The sequence below is a fragment of the Nerophis ophidion genome, linkage group LG15 (genome assembly GCF_033978795.1).
Source record: "Nerophis ophidion isolate RoL-2023_Sa linkage group LG15, RoL_Noph_v1.0, whole genome shotgun sequence".
In the NCBI taxonomy this organism is placed as follows: domain Eukaryota; kingdom Metazoa; phylum Chordata; class Actinopteri; order Syngnathiformes; family Syngnathidae; genus Nerophis; species Nerophis ophidion.
This window is the reverse complement of record NC_084625.1, coordinates 4,483,898-4,496,920: the sequence shown is the minus strand read 5'-3', so window position 1 is coordinate 4,496,920 and position 13,023 is coordinate 4,483,898. Positions and strand designations below refer to the sequence as shown.

The 13,023-nt window shown below is 39.6% G+C and overlaps 1 protein-coding gene across 2 annotated transcripts in view; it reads left to right on the top strand.

Annotated features, from left to right (window-relative positions):
- oxsr1b (oxidative stress responsive kinase 1b) overlaps positions 1–13,023 on the top strand; it is a 138,516-nt gene that overhangs the window by 36,585 nt on the left and 88,908 nt on the right. For both annotated transcript variants that reach the window (XM_061921260.1, XM_061921261.1), the window contains exon 2: positions 5,821–5,933. In XM_061921260.1, the coding sequence (XP_061777244.1) occupies positions 5,821–5,933 (113 nt within the window). The remainder of the gene's footprint in view (positions 1–5,820; positions 5,934–13,023) is intronic.

The window sequence follows — 13,023 nt, the reverse complement described above, 5'->3', positions numbered from 1 at the left end:
ATTCAGTAGTGTACACAATTTTGGAAATAAGAGCTAAAACGTGCCATCCACGCATGTGGCCACTAGGTGTTATGATCCGCTGCCCGGATCATATTATGATTTAGATTTTTGAGTCTTTTTGTGTTTTCTGTTGGTTTTGGACTCTTTTGGTTCCTGTTTGTTGGTTTCCATAGTTACTCATTATTTTCACCTGCTGCCTGTTCCGGACATACACCTGTTTGGTGATTACTGTCATTATTTAAGCCTGGCTTCTCCAGTCAGTCAGTCTTGCTTCCTAATTTGCTATATGCAACAATTGACGACTTTTGTTCCCGGTTCTGTTTATGCTAGCTTCTATGCTAAGCCCATTTTATTTTCTAGCTCTTTTAGTTTTGTGTAAGTCGGATTTATTTCTTAATTAATCTTTTTTTCTTACCTGCACGCTGTGTCCGAAGCCCGTCTGCATCCCTGGGAGAACAAAACCCGCATCACCATGCGCCCGACTTGTTACAGTAGGAAGCAAGCATAAACAGAACCGGGAACAAAAGTCGTCACCTGTTGCATATATCAAATTAGGAAGCAAGACTGGCTGACTGGAGAGGGCAGGCTTAAATAATAACAGTAATCAGAAAACAGGTGCACGTCCGGAACAGGCGGCATGTGACAATAATGAGTAACTATGGAAACCAACAAACAGGAACCGAATGAGTCCAAAACCAACAGAAAACACAAAAAGACTCCAAAATCTAGTGGCCTCATGCTGGACGGCACTTTTAGCTCTTATTTCCAAAATTGTGTACTCTACTGAATTGGGGTCTTATGGCCACTTATGTGGACACTTAAACTGCCATCTAGTGGTGTCAGAAGAGTATAACATACAATGGAATTTGTAAAAAAAACAAAAAACTGTAAAACTAAGAATTAACATGTCACTAAACATGAAGTACACATTTGTGTACTTATGGACTAGAATCATATCAAAAGATGATTCTTTGTTTTTATTCTGATTAAGGTCCAATAGGCCCAAATAGCAAAGAGAAATTAAAAAAAAAGCATTTAACGAACAGTTTGGGCCTTAAGAGGTTAAAAGGAAGTACATATTCAGCCGGACGCACCTGCAGTGAGCGAACCCGTCCAAAAGATGGCGCCATAGCACAGGCATTAACACACCTTTTCAGTGTGTTGTCTTACAGCAGGGGTCAGCAACCTTTTTGAAACCAAGAGCTACTCCTTGGTTGCTGATTAATGCGAAGGGCTACCAGTTTGATACACACTTAAATAAATGGCCAGAAATAGCCAATTTGCTTAATTTACCTTTAATAAATAAATCTATATATATATAAAAATGGGTATTTCTGTCTGTCATTCCGTCGTACATTTTTTTTCCTTTTACGGAAGTTTTTTTTTGTAGAGAATAAATGATGAAAAAAACACTTAATTGAACGGTTTAAAAGTGGAGAAAACACGAAAAAAAACAGAGTTCATCTTCAATTTCAACTCTTTAAAATTCAAAATTCAACCGAAAAAAATGAAGAGAAAAACTAGCTAATTCAAATCTTTTTAAAAAAATAAAAAAACTAATTTATGGAACATCATTAGTCATTTTTCCTGATTAAGATTCATTTTTAGAATTTTGATGACATGTTTTAAATAGGTTAAGATCCAATCTGCACTTTGTTAGAATATATAAAAAATTGGACCAAGCTATATTTCTAACAAAAACAAATCATTATTTCTTCTAGCTTTTCCAGAACAAAAATTTGAAAATACATTCAAAAGACTTTGAAATAAGATTTAAATTAGATTTTACAGATTTTCTAGATTTGCCAGAATATATATTTTTTAAATTTTAATCCTAATAAGTTTGAAGAAATATTTCACAAATATTCTTCGTCAAAAAAACAGAAGCTAAAAAGAAGAATAAAATCAAAATGTATTTATTATTCTTCAGAATAAAAAAAATTAATTTACTTGAACATTGATTTAAACCAGGGGTAGGGAACCTATGGCTCTAGAGCCAGATGTGGCTCTTTTGATGACTGCATCTGGCTCTCGGATAAATCTTAGCTGACGTTGCGTAACGCGATAATTATGAATAATTTCGCTGAAAAATAACGTGCAAAATATAAAACATTCTCATGCATTTATATCCATCCATCCGTTTTCTACCGCACCTGTTCAAGAAGTCGCATTAATGGTAAGAAGTATTTTATTGTCACGATGGGGGAGGTTGCAGTTTGTCGTTAGGTAAAAACATGATTTAATTTTAACTAAAAAAAATATACAAACAAAAATCGCTCACAGCGGAGGCACAACTTGGGCTAAAGAACAAAGCTAACGCATAAACAGACTAAGAACATGAATCAAACAAAACTTGGCATGGCATGAAGCACCAAACTATGGCAAGGCATGAAACAAGTCAGCACAGGGCGACTGACTGGCAAAGACGAGCTTAAATACTGCCTCTGATTAGTGCTCGGGAAGCAGGTGAGCGGGCATTTTGTCCACCGGAGACAGGTGGACAAAATGAGTAACCAAGGAAACCAGACAAGGGAGTGGAAAAAAAACAGGAACCTAAAGAGTCCAAAGGACAAACAGCACATGGCCAAACAAAAACACGATCAACAGACATGACATTTTATTTATTATTGGTTAGCTTCAGAATAACAATGTTATTAAAAAGAATAAGAGACTTATTATACTCTAAAAATGTTGGTCTTACTTAAAAATGCACGCATTTAGTTGTATTCAGTGTTAAAAAATATGATATGGCTCTCACGGAAATACATTTTGAATTAAAGCTGCAAGCAGCGTTGGTCGGGTCCGCCTTTGGCTGCTGCCCCCGAGACCCACGGCCGGATAAGCGGTAGAAGACGCCTTGGTGCCACTATTTTGAGAACCTAATGCATTGTGAAAGTAATGCAGTTGTTGTATTGAAGTGAAAATATCAAACTGCCTGTTGATTTTTGCTAAAGTATGTTAATTATTAAAATGTAGGTCTAAGTGAGACCTACATAGTGTTTTTTGTTTCATGTCTCTCTGACATTCCTACCGGAAGTTACAAGCAGTTTTGTCTGTGTTTTCTTCCTAGGAGCAGTTTGTCGGTGTTGTATTCCTAGGGGGGCGGTAGAGCGCAATTTTGAGTTTTGAGGTTAGGTTTTTTTCATCAGATCGCAATTTTTGCCAGACCTGATGTGTGTGTCAAGTCTGGTGAGTTTAGAAGCATTTTAAGGGGGTCAAATAACAGCTCAAAGAGGCAAAAATTACATTTTTTAGGAGACTTTGCACAGGGGTTCTTTGAAGGCGCGTAAAATCAAAACCTGAGAACTTATCAAAACTCTGTTCTATACTTTTAATCAGAAGGGTTCAATCTCTCTTCTGTGCGAGTTTGAAGCCAAAACAACAAACGCTCTCAGAGGAGATAATGTTTGAAGAAAGGTGACCGGTTTTTACAAAACTTTTGTTTTGAAGGGGGGATTGCAAACTTTCTGTTGATTTTTGTTGGGGGTTGTCAATCTATGAAATGTAGGTCTAAGCGAGACCTACATAGAGGTTTTTGTTCCATGTCCCTCCGACATTCTTACCGGAAGTTACAAGCAATTTTGTCTGTGTTTTCTTCCTAGGAGCAGTTTTTTCAGTGTTTTATTCAAAAATAGCGCTAGAGCGCAATTTGGAGTTTGTTTTTTTCATTAGATCGCAATATTCGCCAGTCCTTATGTGTGCGCCAAGTTTGGTGACTTTTGAAGCATTTTAAAGGGGTCAAATTACAGCGCAAAGAGGCAAAAATGGCATTTTTTGCGCAAATTTTATTTTGAAGGGGATTTTGCTTACTTCCTGTAGATTTTTGCTGAAAGAAGTGAGTGTATGAAAATTGGGTCTAAGTCAGACCTACATAGGAGTTTTTGTTTCATGTCGCTATGACATTCCTAAGAGAAGTTACATGCAGTTTTGTCTGTAATTTTTTCCTAGGAGGCGCTAGAGCGCAATTTTCATTTCAGACATGACATTTTATTTATTATTGGTTAGCTTCAGAATAACAATGTTATTAAAAAGAATAAGAGACTTATTATACTCTAAAAATGTTGGTCTTACTTAAAAATGCACGCATTTAGTTGTATTCAGTGTTAAAAAAATATGATATGGCTCTCACGGAAATATATTTTGAAATATTTGACTTTCATGGCTCTCTCAGCCAAAAAGGTTCCCGACCCCTGATTTAAATGGTCGGGAAAGAAGAGGAAGGAATTTATAAGTTAAAAATGTGTTTAAAAATCCTAAAAACATTTTTAAGGTTGTATTTTTTTCTCTAAAATTTTCTTTCTGAAAGTTATAAGAAGCAAAGTAAAAAAAATATTTTCTTGGATTTTCAAATTCTATTGAGTTTTGGCTCTCTTAGAATTAAAAATGTCCAGCAAAGCGAGACCAGCTTGCTGGTAAATGAATAAAATAAAAAAAATAGAGGCAGCTCACTGGTAAGTGCTGCTATTTGAGCTATTTTTAGAACAGGCCAGCGGGCGACTCATCTGATCCTTACGTTGGTGACCCTTGGCTTACAGTCTGGAATTTACAGTACTTTGATTGTGGATCCCTAGAGGGGGTGGGGGGTTGCCCACATCTGAGGTCCTCTCCAAGGTTTCTCATAGTCAGCATTGTCACTGGCGTCCCACTGGATGTGAATTCTCCCTGCCCACTGGGTGTGAGTTTTCCTTGCCCTTTTGTGGGTTCAGTAGAAGCATTTAAGTCTCATCTTAAAACTCATCTGTATACTCTAGCCTTTAAATAGACCTCCTTTTTAGACCAGTTGATCTGCCGCTTCTTTTCTTTCTCCTATGCCCCCCCCTCCCTTGTGGAGGGGGTCCGGTCCGATGACCATGGATGAAGTACTGACTGTCCAGAGTCGAGACCCAGGATGGACCGCTCGCCTGTATCGGTTGGGGACATCTCTACGCTGCTGATCCGCTTGAGATGGTTTCCTGTGGACGGGACTCTCGCGGCTGTGTTGGAGCCACTATGGATTGAACTTTCACAGTATCATGTTAGACCCGCTCGACATCCATTGCTTTCGGTCCCCTAGAGGGGGGTGGGGGGGTTGCCCACATCTGAGGTCCTCTCCAAGGTTTCTCATAGTCAGCATTGTCACTGGCGTCCCACTGGATGTGAATTCTCCCTGCCCACTGGGTGTGAGTTTTCCTTGCCCTTTTGTGGGTTCAGTAGAAGCATTTAAGTCTCATCTTAAAACTCATCTGTATACTCTAGCCTTTAAATAGACCTCCTTTTTAGACCAGTTGATCTGCCGCTTCTTTTCTTTCTCCTATGTCCCCCCCTCCCTTGTGGAGGGGGTCCGGTCCGATGACCATGGATGAAGTACTGACTGTCCAGAGTCGAGACCCAGGATGGACCGCTCGTCGGGACCCAGGATGGACCGCTCGCCTGTATCGGTTGGGGACATCTCTACGCTGCTGATCCGCTTGAGATGGTTTCCTGTGGACGGGACTCTCGCTGCTGTCTTGGAGCCACTATGGATTGAACTTTCACAGTATCATGTTAGACCCGCTCGACATCCATTGCTTTCGGTCCCCTAGAGGGGGGGGGGGGGTTGCCCACATCTGAGGTCCTCTCCAAGGTTTCTCATAGTCAGCATTGTCACTGGCGTCCCACTGGATGTGAATTCTCCCTGCCCACTGGGTGTGAGTTTTCCTTGCCCTTTTGTGGGTTCTTCCGAGGATGTTGTAGTCGTAATGATTTGTGCAGTCCTTTGAGACATTTGTGATTTGGGGCTATATAAATAAACATTGATTGATTGATTGATTGATAGAGCTTTGTCGTGTCTTTCTCCCCCAGGGAGCGGGGCCACCGCCGTGGTTCAAGCCGCCTACTGTGTGCCCCGCAAGGAGAAGGTGGCCATCAAACGCATCAACCTGGAGAAGTGCCAGACCAACATGGACGAACTTCTGGTAAGGTTGTCCACGTCTGTGTCATCCATGAGCGATTACACCTGGTGTCCACATGGCAACCCTGTCGGGGAGGCTCCTCGTCATTTTTGCCTCCGACAGCGTTTCCAGTGGAGGTGAGAAGGACGTGCTGGATGGATTTTGGTCTGTGACTCACTCTTCTGGCTTTGAAGCCTAAGATCAGATTATTAAATGCAAACCTTGTGGCTTTTCTCCATGAGAAGAAAGCAGCAGGCAGGCTATTGACCACTGAGCTGCAACAATAACCTCCCTGGGCCACAGAAGCTGCTTTTATTTGTCGGAGGATGATTCTACATCTATAGTTATATTTTGATAAACAATCATAAATATATATTTTAGCACAAACACAATGTTGACATCTATAGTAATATTTTGATAAACAATCATAAAGATACCTTTCAGCACATACACAATGTTGACATTTATAGATATATTTTAATTAAAAAAATCATAAAAATATATTCCAGCACACACACAATGTTGACATCTACAGTTATATTTTGATAAACAATCAACAATGAAATGTTCAGCACGTACACAATGTTTACATCTATAGTAATATTTTGATAAACAATCATAAAAATACCTTTCAGCACATACACAATGTTGACATCTATAGATATATTTTGATAAACAATCATAAGTTAATCTTTCAGCACAAACACAGTGTTGACATTTATATTCAGATAAAAAAAATCATAAAAATATCCTCCAGCACATACACAATGTTGACATCTATAGTAATATTTTGATAAACAATCATAAAAATACCTTTCAGCACATACACAATGTTGACATTTATAGATATATTTTGATAAACAATCATAAGTTAATCTTTCAGCACAAACACAGTGTTGACATTTATATTTAGATAAAAAAAATCATAAAAATATCCTCCAGCACATACACAATGTTGACATCTATAGTTATATTTTGATAAACAATCATAAAAATACCTATCAGCACATACACAATATTGACATTTATAGATATATTTTGATTAAAAAAATCATAAAAATATATTCCAGCACACACACAATGTTGACATCTACAGTTATATTTTGATAAACAATCATAAATGTATCTTTCAGCACATACACAATGTTGACATTTATAGATATATTTTAATAAAAAAATCATAAAAATATATTTCAGCACATACACAATGTTGACATCTGTAGTTATATTTTGATAAACAATCATAAATGACTCGTTCAGCACGTACACAATGTTTACATCTATAGTAATATTTTGATAAACAATCATAAAAATACCTTTCAGCACATACACAATATTGACATTTATAGATATATTTTAATTAAAAAAATCATAAAAATATATTCCAGCACACACACAATGTTGACATCTATAGTTATATTTTGATGAACAATCATAAATTAATCTTTCAGCACATACACAATGTTGACATTTAGAGTTATATTTTGATTTAAAAAATCATACAAATATATTCCAGCACACACACAATATTGACATCTACAGTTATATTTTGATAAACAATCATAAATAAATCTTTCAGCACATACACAATTAAAGTTGAGTTAAAGTAGCAATGATTGTCACACACACACTGAAATGTGTCCTCTACATTAGACCCAGACCCTTGATCACCCCCTGGGAGGTGAGGGGAGCAGTGGGCAGCAGCGGGGGCCACGCCCGGGGATCAATTTTGGAGATTTAACCTCCAAAATCAAACCTTGATGCTGAGTGCCAAGCACTCAATGCTTGGAATTTGCCCTTATGGATGATATACTAGTTACTATGGTCATCTAATTAGTTGCTATGGTCATCTAATTAGTTGCTATGGTCATCTAATTAGTTGCTATGGTCATCTAATTAGTTGCTATGGTCATCTAATTAGTTGCTATGGTCATCTAATTAGTTACTATGGTCATCTAATTGGTTGCTATGGTCATCTAATTAGTTACTATGGTCATCTAATTAGTTGCTATGGTCATCTAATTAGTTGCTATGGTCATCTAATTAGTTGCTATGGTCATCTAATTAGTTGCTATGGTCATCTAATTAGTTACTATGGTCATCTAATTGGTTGCTATGGTCATCTAATTAGTTACTATGGTCATCTAATTAGTTACTATGGTCATCTAATTAGTTACTATGGTCATCTAATTAGTCGCTATGGTCATCTAATTAGTTGCTATGGTCATCTAATTAGTTACTATGGTCATCTAATTAGTCACTATGGTCATCTAATTAGTCACTATGGTCATCTAATTAGTTACTATGGTCATCTAATTAGTCGCTATGGTCATCTAATTAGTCGCTATGGTCATCTAATTAGTTGCTATGGTCATCTAATTAGTTGCTATGGTCATCTAATTAGTCACTATGGTCATCTAATTAGTCACTATGGTGATCTAATTAGTCACTATGGTCATCTAATTAGTCACTATGGTGATCTAATTAGTCACTATGGTCATCTAATTAGTCACTATGGTCATCTACTTAGTCACTATGGTCATCTAATTAGTTGCTATGGTCATCTAATTAGTCACTATGGTCATCTAATTAGTCGCTATGGTCATCTAATTAGTTGCTATGGTCATCTAATTAGTTGCTATGGTCATCTAATTAGTCACTATGGTCATCTAATTAGTTACTATGGTCATCTAATTAGTTGCTATGGTCATCTAATTAGTCGCTATGGTCATCTAATTAGTCACTATGGTCATCTAATTAGTCGCTATGGTCATCTAATTAGTCGCTATGGTCATCTAATTAGTCGCTATGGTCATCTAATTAGTCACTATGGTCATCTAATTAGTTGCTATGGTCATCTAATTAGTCGCTATGGTCATCTAATTAGTCACTATGGTCATCTAATTAGTTGCTATGGTCATCTAATTAGTCGCTATGGTCATCTAATTAGTCACTATGGTCATCTAATTAGTTGCTATGGTCATCTAATTAGTCGCTATGGTCATCTAATTAGTTACTACGGTCATATAATTAGTTACTATGGTCATCTAATTAGTCACTATGGTCATCTAATTAGTCACTATGGTCATCTAATTAGTCACTATGGTCATCTAATTAGTCGCTATGGTCATCTAATTAGTCACTATGGTCATCCAATTAGTTGCTATGGTCATCTAATTAGTCACTATGGTCATCCAATTAGTTACTATGGTCATCTAATTAGTCACTATGGTCATATAATTAGTTGCTATGGTCATCTAATTAGTTGCTATGGTCATCTAATGAGTCACTATGGTCATCAAATTAGTCACTATGGTCATATAATTAGTCGCTATGGTCATCTAATTAGTTGCTATGGTCATCTAATTAGTCACTATGGTCATCTAATTAGTCACTATGGTCATCTAATTAGTCGCTATGGTCATCTAATTAGTCACTATGGTCATCTAATTAGTTGCTATGGTCATCTAATTAGTTGCTATGGTCATCTAATTAGTTGCTATGGTGATCTAATTAGGTGCTATGGTCATCTAATTAGTTGCTATGGTCATCTAATTAGTTGCTGTGGTCATCTAATTAGTTACTATGGTCATCTAATTAGTCACTATGGTCATCTAATTAGTCGCTATGGTCATCTAATTAGTTGCTATGGTCGTCTAATTAGTTGCTGTGGTCATCTAATTAGTTACTATGGTCATCTAATTAGTCACTATGGTCATCTAATTAGTTGCTATGGTCATCTAATTAGTCGCTATGGTCATCTAATTAGTCGCTATGGTCATCTAATTAGTCACTATGGTCATCTAATTAGTCACTATGGTCATCTAATTAGTCACTATGGTCATCTAATTAGTTGCTATGGTCATCTAATTAGTCACTATGGTCATCTAATTAGTTGCTATGGTCATCTAATTAGTCACTATGGTCATCTAATTAGTCACTATGGTCATCTAATGAGTCACTATGGTCATCTAATTAGTCACTATGGTCCTCTAATTAGTCACTATGGTGATCTACGTCACAGCAGCTCAGACGAGGCACCAAGTAGTGTGAGCGAGAAGCATTTCCACAGACGCGGGTGGAGATTTTCACAACAAAGTTCTAAAACTTAGTGATATATACAATAAAATATAATACAATAGAAAGTACTTTATTGGGCAGATGTATCAGTTTTTAGGTGGGTTTATTTTGTTCCCTTTGCGATCATGTTTCATTATTTGTTGCATTTTTGTTGCATTTCACTTCATTGTAAAATATGTCGCTCGAAAGGGGGTGTTGTCAATATTCAGTGTTTTATCCGTCATAGAAAATTTTTAAATTCCATTATGTTATTTAAGGCTGTCTGTCATAATGTTTTTAGCATTCAATCCGATATTATTGAGAGTTTTAGTATTAATGTTCCTAAAAATCAGATATACCGGCCCCCCAGGCACATTTTTTTCTTTGAATGAATGACTGGTTTATTTTGAGCCATGCAAACAAAACAAGAGAATGACATAAAATACAAAAGAAATATATAAATACATTATTTTTACACCTACGTTGAAAACATTACATGTGACTAATCTTTTCTAGATGTCAAGATTGGCTCAAAAGGGAGTGGCAAGAAGTAAACTTATTAGGTCCCGCCCCTATACATATACAATATATATATTTACATTATTTATTTATCTTTAAATTTGTCCCCCGAGTCAAAAATAACTGCCCAGGTCTGCTCTAACCACGAAGCCACTGAGTAGTTTATGTTGACATCTACAGGTGCTGTTCATATTATTAGAATATCATGAAAAAGTGGATTTATTTCAGTAATTATATTCAGAACGTGAAACTTACATATTATATCAATTCATTACACACATAGGGATATCATTGAAATGTTTATTTCTTTAAATTTTCATGATTAGTACTGTGAGGTGACGTTCCACGTCCCAAGAGCGAGCTTATGTAGCCGAGGATCGGACCGCCAGGTGCCCTGCCTTCGGCTTCCGCCCAGCTCACATTGCACCCAACCTCTATGCCCCCTGCTATGGGTGGTGAGCCCATTGGAGGGGGGACCCACGTTGCCTCTTCGGGCTGTGCCCGGCCGGGCCCCATGGGTACAGGCCCGACCACCAGGGGCTCGCCATCGTGCCCCACCTCCGGGCCTGGCTCCAGAGGGGGGCCCCGGTGACCCGCGTCCGGGCGAGGGAAATCTGGGTCCTTTGTTTTTACTTTTCATAGAGGTTTTCGAGCTGCTCTTTGTCTGGTCCCTCACCTAGGATCAGTTTGCCTTGGGAGACCCTACCAGGGGGCTTAAAGCCCCCAGACAACATAGCTCCTAGGATCATTGGGACACGCAAACTCCTCTACCACGGTAAGGTGGCAGCTCAGAGAGGGCTCTTCAGTAATGCGGACGTTGTACCGATCTGTTGTGGTGAAGAAGGAGCTGAGCCGGAAGGCAAAGCTCTCAATTTACCGGTCGATCTACGTTCCCATCCTCACCTATGGTCATGAGCTTTGGGTCATGAACGAAAGGATAAGATCACAGGTACAAGCGGCCCAGATGAGTTTCCAGGGCTCTCCCTTAGAGATAGGGTGAGAAGCTCTGCCATCCGGGAGGAACTCAAAGTAAAGCCGCTGCTCCTCCACATGGAGAGGAGCCAGATGAGGTGGTTCGGGCATCTGGTCAGGATGCCACCCGAACGCCTCCCTAGGGAGGTGTTTAGGGCACCTCCAGCCGGTAGAAGACCCAGGACACGTTGGGAAGACTATGTCTCCCGGCTGGCCTGGGAACGCCTCGGGATCCCCCGAGAAGAGCTAAACGAAGTGGCTGGGGAGAGGGAAGTCTGGGCTTCCCTGCTTAGGCTGCTGCCCCCGCGACCCGACCTCGGATAAGCGGAAGAAGATGGATGGATGGATGGCACTTTCGTACTTGTGACAGATTATTAATGCACATCTCAGTCCTTAGTTCAAGCATGTTGTTTATTTTTGTCTTTGTGTCTTCTCCTGAGCGCAGTCGCCTGTGACGCCCATAATGGCTTCTCTTGTGATCCTGGCACCAGCGTGTGACACTCGGATCCTTACAATCGCTCATTTAGTCGCCGGGCTTGGACCTCCTTTGACATGGCAACCATCACAGCCAATCAAGGAGGAGCACAAGTGTCACTGAGTGGACTGTTTCCTGGAGAGAGGCCACATAATTCGGTTTTCTCAAACCCCCGTCTTGTACCTCGTAGATCCACGGACAGGCAGACCATGTTACTTTCAGCAAATAGGACCTTGTCGCATCAGTCATGTCGCTGACCAATCGGATTTTCTTTCTTCCGCCTCCTCTGGATTGTCTTTACTTTGTGGGTCTCGTGTCGCAATACGGAAAATGGCGTTGTTGCTTAGAAGTCTGTTGTCTGTGGATGTTGTCATTCATCCAGGTCTTCGTATTCTCAGTCCTTCTGTGTTGGAATATAAAGAGTTGGGGATTTGGTACCAGCTGCTAGTCTCAGTCTGAACAATCTAACTCTAAGACTCGATCTAAAACAAAGCAAGTCCGAGACTCGATCGCACCAATCTAAATCCGAGGCTTGATCCGACCAATCTAAGTCCGAGACTCGATGGGACCAATTAAGTCCGAGACTCGATCTGACCAATCTGAGTCCGAGACTCAATGGGACCAATCTGAGTCCGACACTCGATGGGACCAATCTAAGTCCGAGACTCGATGGGACCAATCTAAGTCCGAGACTCGATGGGACCAATCTAAGTCCGAGACTCGGTCTGACCAATCTAAGTCCGAGACTCGGTCTGACCAATCTAAGTCCGAGACTCGGTCTGACCAATCTAAGTCCGAGACTCGGTCTGACCAATCTAAGTCCGAGACTCGGTCTGACCAATCTAAGTCCGAGACTCGGTCCGACCAATCTAAGTCCGAGACTCGATCGGACCAATCTAAGTCCGAGACTCGGTCTGACCAATCTAAGTCCGGGACTCGGTCTGACCAATCTAAGTCCGAGACTCGGTCTGACCAATCTAAGTCCGAGACTCGGTCTGACCAATCTAAGTCCGAGACTCGATGGGACCAATCTAAGTCCGAGACTCGATGGGACCAATCTAAGTCCGAGACTCGATCGGACCAATCTAA